Raw genomic sequence first — 8,718 nt, forward strand, 5'->3', positions numbered from 1 at the left:
AATGCCTCACATTCACCCCGATGTCAGGGTGCTGCCACACAAGGCGCTCACTACACACCAGGAGCAATAGGGGATTAAAGACCTTGCCCAAGGGCCCTTACTGATTTTCCAATCAGGCTGGGATTTGAACCGAGGATCTTCTGGTCTCAAGCCCAGTGCCTTAACCACATTTTGAACTTGGAAACCATAAACCAAACAGCAATTTTCTATAAAGAATTTGAGCAAAGACTCAAGTCAATTTAATATTCCATTTAATAGTCATAGCTATGTCATTTATCCATCTATTGTAAACATGGTGCATTTTACCACAATAGTCATCTTATGGTACATAATTATACATGCAATGCAAAATTCAAACTAAAATTTAAAAAAGGACAAAGACACTGCTGGATTTGTTGATTATATCACATCACGGGGATCTCAGTCTTTGGTCCAGTGGCCCACCTTTGTGATGTGCTGCAGTAGTGGTCCCTGTAAGTGCCATGAATCGTCACCTTCACCCTTTAGCTACTGTGCTCTCTCCTGCCCTGTCAACAGTAGTTGGTCCCTTGTTTGTCATTTCTGTATTTTGGACTTACTCTGTTCCTCCTAACTTCCTTTCTTCTTGATTTTGATCCTGTAACACTGTACCAGAAGCAGCTTCATCCATTCCTGCTTCCTTTGCATCTTCATCAGATTTCTTACATTCTTCAGGTACTACTTTCATTTCCACTTCACTGTTGATCAATGTTGACTCTTCATTTTCAATCTTGACCTCTTTCTCACTATCAGTGTCACATCTGCTCTCTTCATTCTCAGTGTGCTTGATATTTTGAACCCCATCAATCTCCCCATCTGCTGTTGGGAGACAAAAATCCCCCATGAAATCCTGCTGCAGTAGCTCTTTGTACATGTAAAACAAAGTATACATGCAAGTCTGCATTACATAGACATGGAATGTACTCTTACCTTCACAGTTTACTGCAGGCTCTAGATTAGATATTATTTCAGGAGATGCCTGGAACTCATCTTTAGTACCCTCAATCAAGTAATTTCTGCTATCACCAGTGGGGAGCTCAGAGATCATCAGAGTGACATTGGTACTGAAATTGTTCAGGGTGTGTTGGTCGGGCTCAGCTGCAAGCATTTGGCTAATGGCAGTTGTGGTTGTTGAACTTGTGGTGGTGGAAGCAGTTTCTGCCTGATGTATTTCACTGGAAGACATGGACGGGACAACGATATCGACAGAACTCTGTGGATGAACAAGGATAGAGGTAGAGACAGACGTCATGTACACAGTGGATGCTCGATTGGCAGTGGAAGAGGAGGCGCTATTGGGAAGAAAGGCAGCAAGTGTGGGGAAGCTGTATGAAGTAGTAACAGGGCCATCAGGTAAAACTGCACTTGCTGTGGTATCATCAGTATCATTTGATTTAAGAGGTGGGGATGATGCATTAGTGGCTGATGAAGTTATAGTTGCAGAGTTACCAGAGGTGACAGAGACTGAACTGGAATTATCGCTCACTAACGTAACTGAACTGGTGGTGCCAGAGGAGCCTGACAGCTTGTTTGATATGCTGGTGGTGGCTGAGGAAGCTGTGCCTGCCGTGGCAGTGAGAGAAATAGTGACATCACTACTATCAGTAGTATCAACTGACACAGTATCATTTGGCTCTGGCAAACAGGACTGAATTAAGCCATTTGTTTCTGTTGTAGAAACAGATTCTTGGGTGGTAATGGAAGGTGAGGTTATTGTTGTGGAGCTGGACGTGACAGAGATGCTTGGCTTATTTAAATCAGAGGAAGTGTCAGTAACTGAGACACAACTGGGTGACGTTGTGGGTGTAGTGGAAGTTGGAAGAGTTTTTGGGAAAGTACAGCTGGGCAGAACATTAGTAACACCACTATCTTCGGGGGCGTAAGGTTTGTCGTTAAGCTTTGTAACATTCATGTGTGGCGTAGCTGCTGTAGAAGGATTAAAAGAGTCCATGCATATATCTGTATCCATGGGTGCTACAGTACTTGAAGGGGAAACTGTAAATTCAGCTGAGTTGGTGGTTAAGTTTGAGACTGTCAGTTCAGTATCACTGAGTGAAGCACTGACGGGAGAAGGAGCTGGTGCAGACAGAGTTGGAGGTGAAGAAGATTTGGGAGGCATATTTGCCTCGCCTTCCTGAATTTGAGCAACTTCATTCTCAGGTGTGCTGCCACCAGATGTGGTAGGGGGTGGGCCTGGCTTGATAAGTGGTTTTGGAGGCAAAGCGGGTTTTCCAGCAGACTCGTGTGCTGACACACTTGTTCGAATTGGATGCCTGATATCTACAGAAGAATACAACAAAGAGGAACAGGCACATCACAGAGCTAATTAGTTAAATGGATATGTGTAAATTATTCTGTTTTATGTATATGCGTCACATACCTGACGAGGCAGACATCGTCCGTGGTTTTGTGAAAGTTGGTGGTGGCTCAGGTTTACTGTCAATGATTGTACCTGAGGCACAAAGAAAAAGTATAACTTAAGTTAGAAAGACAAAGAAACGCCTACACAGTACATTTTGCTGAGTAAAATATACTCTGCCGAGATAACATTTGGTCCCAGTCTAAATAGCGTTAAATACACTATTATAGAGTGAAATCAGCTCTACCGTTGTTGCCGACTGAACAGTCCCCCGCTAAAAATTGGCCCTTCCTGCCTCCACTGGGCATGTATCATTTCAGAGCTCAGCAGCTTCTGTGAGACGGACTCTCTTCACCCAAAGCAATCAAATGGATTAATGGAATTATTAATCATCAGATGACAAGGTAAAGCCTCTTAAATCATTTTAAAGTCAGTTTAAGCAGAAATTAGGCCATTTTAAGCACAAATGAAGCGTTAATCCGTGACGCTTTGAAATGACCGACGCGCAGTGAACGCAACAGCTAGCAGCTCATGTAGCCACGGCGCTCTGATCACTTCCTCTGTCTTTTATGATGAAATAATGCTGAATTTATGTGGGCATGATTGTTGTACAAAAGCTTCAGATATCTGTCGCTGAGATAGATGATGACTGGAGTGCAGTTTGAAGCAGAAACAAGGTGATAAACCGTGGCTGATGACGCATGCACAGTGAAGGTAGGGTGGACCGATTTTTAGAGGGGACTGTTCGGTCGGCAACACCATCTTGTCAATTCAAATGGTTCTACTCCAATAAGAGTTGATTTTATACCGTGTTGAGTTGATTTAGCTCTGTGGTAGAGTATATTTAACTCTATTTGGACTGGGACCAAATGTTATCCCAGCAGAGTAAATTTTATTTACTGTGTATGAAGTTGCTATGTTAGGTAATCACATAGCTTTGCATTTCATATGAAGACAGACTCTTAGATATTATTTATTTTCAAAAGAAAACATCAGATTACATCATTGACATGTCATGGTATTTTGCGAAATGTATCAGTTTAAAGTAATCGCTGCAATATATGGATGAACCCTGGCTTTGAACTGTTTGACCTGATGCCCTCAGGGAAGCACTACAGGTCTATTAATACCAGAGCAAACAGACTCAAAAACAGTTTCTTTCCCAAAGCGGTAACCATCCTGAATTCCTGCATGCACCGACGATAATGTGCAACATTCCATCCCATAATGTGCAATATTTATAATTTTTAACAATGTATATATTAACATACTTATTCTGCAATGTACATACCATCCAGGACCGTGCACCTTACCTTCTAATGTTTACATCGTATATATATTTTTTGATACTTATTATTTGATATTGCTGCTTTTCTTTTTTACTTGCCTGCACTGATTTTGGAGTTGGCTTTTAATCTCGTTGTACACTGTATAATGACAATAAAAGGCATTCTATTCTATTCTATTCTTCTATTCTATGAAGAGTGTCACTTGGATGATGAAGGCGCATCAGCTATAACATTTTAGCCATGTGGTGCATTTCTTTGTGCATGATCCATCATGCAGGTGCCTCAGTATTGTGGACCCCAGCAGTTCGAGAAGGCTGAAGACGTGCCCACCTTTCTTCTGGCTGTGGCAGATGGATGGTTTTATTCGAGAGGTGGGGATGGACTGGTTGTCTCCCTGGGTGGTTGCCTTTCAGGACCTGGGGTGGTTCTGTACTGTGTTGGATGTGGTGACACGTGATACAGTGCAAGCTCCCAGACTTGAATTGACTTACAATTTATACACGTTTAGCTTTATGTTTTCCATGCTTTAGTTTCATCTAGAAATGATTATTGTAATGTCTTATCTTATGGCTTCCTGCAGTATCAGAAGTCTTCAACTGGTTTGGAATGCTGCTGCTATATCTATCGAGAAGAAAAAATTTGAAACTACTTTTACCCGGGTTTTAGCCACACGTCATTGGCTTGTTCATGTGAGGTCAGATTATAAGGTTCTGTTGTTGACATGTAAAATTCTAAATGGACTAGTGCCCTGTTACCTGGTAGAGCTTATAAAATCTTTTGCACCGCCCGTGCTCTGCATTCTCAGAATGCAGCTTTACTGTGTTCCAAATTTAAGAAGTGAGAGGGTCACACAGTTTTCTTATCTTTTTTTCTGTAGAATAGACTACCCACTAATAAAAATAGCCAGAGTCTGTTGATTCTCTAAATTACATTTAGTTTATACTTAGTTTTAATGCATCATTGGTTTGCCTCTCACTTCTATCACATCACTCATGAGGAAGGTTTCTGTCTCATGTAACTAATTCTTGAGGAGCAGTGGCAGCCTCTTCAGCCTCTTCTGATGATAAGCATGTTAGCATAACAAACATTAACTACAATGGAGATATTAAATTGAATTTTAGGGGTAACTGTCTTCAATATAGATTTCTGTTCTGTTTCCTGTTTGAGCTCCTGCTGTTCCAGTACTTCTTCTCAAGAGACCGTGGAAGAGCTATACTGATGAGATGCTGTGGTGTGTGACCAACCGTGTTGCTTTGAGTCAGTCATCCAGATGTCCCAACGTGGATGGCTAGAATGTCCATGAAGTTGCATTGGAGTCTCTCCTGGACCTGAGAGACTACTTTGTTGGATGGAATAGAACTACTGATATATGAGAGGTTCAGCTGCTGAGGAATAACTGATCAGGACTCTCTGGATCTAATTTGGGCACTTTAATGAGTGTTGCTATTTGAAAGATTTCCAATAGGTATGGGATGAATTCATGGTTCTCTTATGTATGAATGGGTGTTAACCTGAAGTCTATAATGGAACTCTGAACTCAGGAAGCTGTTTTGCTAGATGATGGGTTGTCTTTGGGAGAGGTTGTAGGTATTTCTGGGTTGGGGTGAGCTATGGGATAGCTCCTGCCTCAATGAATGATGTGGGATCAATGTGGGATCAATACAGTCACTCACTTACTATTGTAGTTTATTTCACTGGGCCCCTAACTGATACATCACTGTCTTTTCAGCTATCCTGTCATTATGAACACTGAATGATACTGCCGTTTAGCTGCAGCTTTCCTGTTACTGCATGCTCTGACAATCTTGTGTAGTGCTTTGTCTTTTGTATGCTTGGAAAAGCCATAGCAGATGTTTACTCCATTGGGTCTGCTGTATTTGTGGATTTTCCTATAATAAAAAAGAGCTGAGGGCATGAATCTTTACTGTCACCAAGGTTCTTGCTCATGGGGTAATTAAGGTCTAGACCAGGAGTCACCAACTGTTGTCCTGTAAATAAGATCACTTGCACTAAATATTTTCCATGTGTACCTGTTGCAACCACAGCTGGTTAATCAAGTCTGGTGTTTCTGAGCTTTTGATTGGTTGAACACACCTGAATTAGGTGACTACCAGTGGGTGGAGTAGAGAGAGTTGGAAAACATGTAGGACAGGTGATCTCCAGGACCAGGGCTGTGACCCCTGATGGAGACCTTACTTGCGTATAGCACTTTGGTGTGATTTTCTTTGAAATGGTGCTGTACAAAAAAAAAAAAAAAAAAAAAAAAACTGAACTGAACTGAACTAAACTTCTGTGCATATTGGTTTAATCACCTGTTCATTGACACAAGCTGGAGCATATTTAAATATATAGCATCAATAGATAATAGGACATACCTTCAGATTCTGCTTTTTTCATTTCTCCTTCCTGATTCTAAACAAACAGAAGAAGTATTACAGAAGAATTTTAAGACTTCTAGATAAAATGGACAATTATTTTCAGATAAACAGTCACATACCTGTGCTTCAGGCTGTGCTTTAGAAACTCCAATTCGTTGAAGCATGATATGGAGTTTTTGTTCGAAGCTATGTTGGCCATCATACTGTTTCTGAAACAAAAATAAATGAATAATAAAATTATTGAAGGCTTTCACGTTTTTGTTTTATTGAGTTAATGGTAATACAAGACTTAAAAAGGCAACTAGCACTTACCTTTGCAATGTTCCTTGCATTAGCATTCCCCGTTGCTGATGATCCAGACAACAAAATGAGGGACTGGGATTTCCCCTCTCTGAGAGCACGACGGGGAGGCACCGTCTCACTTCTCAGCAGAGCAGCACCAGCAACAGGCATCTCCTGTAGATTTAATTCTTGAGCAACACCACCGTGAAGATCTTTTCCTTTCTCCTTTTCATTTTCCTTGTCGTTCTCCTTTACTCGTTCCTTATCCTTTTCTTTTTCAGCTCTGGTGACCTCCCTGAGAGGACGAATGAAATCGGCAATGGAAGTCTTTTTGGGCCGCCCCTCATGGCTCGTCTCTGATTTCAGCCCTCGTCTCTTTTTAAGGGTAAAGAAATCGCCAAGCTTCTTCCTGAGTGTTTTTGTTGGAGGTGGACAAGGTATGGCACTAGCAGGGGCCACTTCCTGCACTGCAATGGATTCCTCAACTGTTTCTTTCCTGTATAAAGAATCACAGCATCTCAGAGACTATACTGGACTGCACATGTATTCAATCTTCCAATATATAATTAAAATGCAAAACAAACTTTGACTTATGTGGCAGGTGGTAATAATACTCACAGTGTATCAGCAGGAAGTACTCTCTTAGTAAAGAACTCTTCGACTCCTTCATCTACCCGTCCTATGAGCTCAAGGACTTCATTTTCACTCTCAAATATTGTTTCCTATTTGCCACACACGTGTAGGAAAAAAAAAAAAAAAAAAAGGATGATAAAAAGCAAATTTAATCCTACTAAACTTTGGAAGTACTAGCATCACCTAAAATACATAACAAACTGGGAGTAATATTTGTTCTGCCTGTATAAGTGTACCGTGGTGTATATTCCTCCCAGGAGCTAGTCACTCAGTAATATTTGGAGGCGTCACAGAATTTTAAGATAACTAATTTTTCGGTGTATGTATTATTATACTGAGAAAAATGACACTACACCGTGTCACACTATCCAGATCATGTTGTCTGTGCCAACAAGTTGGGTGTTAATAAAAACCAAGAGACTGACTTCAGAGCATAAATTTAGACATCACCCACATATTCCAATTATGGATCATGGGGGCGGGGGTGCTGTAGAATCTATCACAGTGGTCATTGGTTGAGAGGCGAGGTACACTCTGGACAGGCCACCAGTCTATCACAGGGCTGACACATATTGACAAACCAATTCACAGAACCTGCACGTCATTGGAAGGGGTGTGGGGGAGCCGGAGGATCCAGAGAACATGCAAACTCCTCACAGAAAGGACCAGCAAATCTGGGTTCTGCTCGCTGTGAGGCGCCAGTGCTAACCATTAAGCCACCTTGCTGACTGTAGAAGTCATTGTTAAATATCCTGTCAAGGGAATTACTTAATTTTTGTCTTACTAGCGGCTGGCTCCAAGGAAGCGTCTGTATGCCTAACATCCTAGTTGCTGAATAAAATGAAATAAAATCACATACAGAATGCACATTAATGGATACCACTATCTATCTATCTCTATATACATATTAGGAAAAGAATTTAAGACCAAACCAGCACCCATATTCATGCAGTCATCACACTTTTACACAGAGACAACAACACTAAATGTTGTGTTCTACAAACGGCTAGTGACCGGCACAATGGAACCGCCTTATTCAAACAGGGACCAGGCATCTTTTATAGCTCTCCTCCTCCATCCTTCCCTTCCCCCTGCATCTCCTCTCTGTCCCCTATTACATCTTTTCTCACTCCCTCCCTTCCATTATGTCACCCCCCCACCCCCACCACACACAACACACACACATATACATGTATGCACACCACCTTTCCCTCGCACATCATTTTTGAAAATCCTGCTGTCGCTCTTTCACAGTACCTGCAGTCTGTTGGGACGATAGTTCAGCTTTTGTCGATGAGGTCTTGGTCTACTCTGGGTGTAGTGCCTGAGCGCCGGTCCGCCCAATGGCAGCTCCATTGGGGAGACACTGCACGCTGTTGCTGTGGAGCTCTGTTGCTGAGGCACCGTTGCTAAGAGCACAAGAACCAGCAGTATGCAATGCCTTCACTGAAGTGGGAGGGGCCAAACTGGGTAGACTGACAGATTTGACAACAGAACCTCGCCTTTTTTCTACCCCCCTCCCCTCCAAGAGGAAAAAAGCATGAGGAAAAAGATGGTGATAAAATCAGAAGCAGTGGAGAAGTATATCACTCACTACTGCTTCATAAATTAAAGTGTAGGACAACTATGTAGGAATATACTAAGCGGATTACATAAAATGGTGTGTTGGTTATGTAACAACTTAATATTTTATTTCAGATGCAGTAAGTGGTTGTACCTGTGTATATTTATGACTCTACAAAAGTGGATAATTTTGCCC

The 8,718-nt window shown here is 41.7% G+C and overlaps 1 protein-coding gene across 2 annotated transcripts; it reads right to left on the reverse strand.

Moving 5' to 3' along the window:
* Positions 1-234: 234 nt before the first annotated feature.
* Positions 235-8,484, reverse strand: LOC117527346 (flocculation protein FLO11-like). Of its 2 annotated transcripts, none has more exons than XM_034189663.1 (8): positions 8,217-8,484; positions 6,945-7,048; positions 6,357-6,822; positions 6,164-6,253; positions 6,042-6,078; positions 2,399-2,470; positions 949-2,298; positions 235-834 (listed from the first exon to the last, which is right to left on the reverse strand). In XM_034189663.1, the coding sequence occupies exons 1-8, from the start codon at positions 8,313-8,315 to the stop codon at positions 575-577; spliced, it is 2,478 nt and encodes an 825-aa protein (XP_034045554.1). In that variant the 5' UTR covers positions 8,316-8,484; the 3' UTR covers positions 235-574. The 2 variants fall into 2 exon arrangements, with proteins under 2 accessions (XP_034045554.1, XP_034045547.1); XM_034189656.1 differs by having other exon boundaries at positions 235-837.
* Between the last annotated feature and the right edge of the window lie 234 nt (positions 8,485-8,718).

This window comes from Thalassophryne amazonica, chromosome 2 (genome assembly GCF_902500255.1).
Source record: "Thalassophryne amazonica chromosome 2, fThaAma1.1, whole genome shotgun sequence".
Taxonomy (NCBI): domain Eukaryota; kingdom Metazoa; phylum Chordata; class Actinopteri; order Batrachoidiformes; family Batrachoididae; genus Thalassophryne; species Thalassophryne amazonica.

Bases quoted from the DNA above. Each gene is read 5' to 3' on its own strand.
- LOC117527346 (XM_034189656.1), bottom strand. From the start codon at position 8,315: ATGGAGCTGCCATTGGGCGGACCGGCGCTCAGGCACTACACCCAGAGT. The intron at 6,254-6,356 runs GTAAGTGCTAGT...TTTTTGTTTCAG, and splicing joins ATGCAAGGAACATTGCAAAG to AAACAGTATGATGGCCAACA. The intron at 2,299-2,398 runs GTATGTGACGCA...ATTCTTCTGTAG, and splicing joins GACGATGTCTGCCTCGTCAG to ATATCAGGCATCCAATTCGA.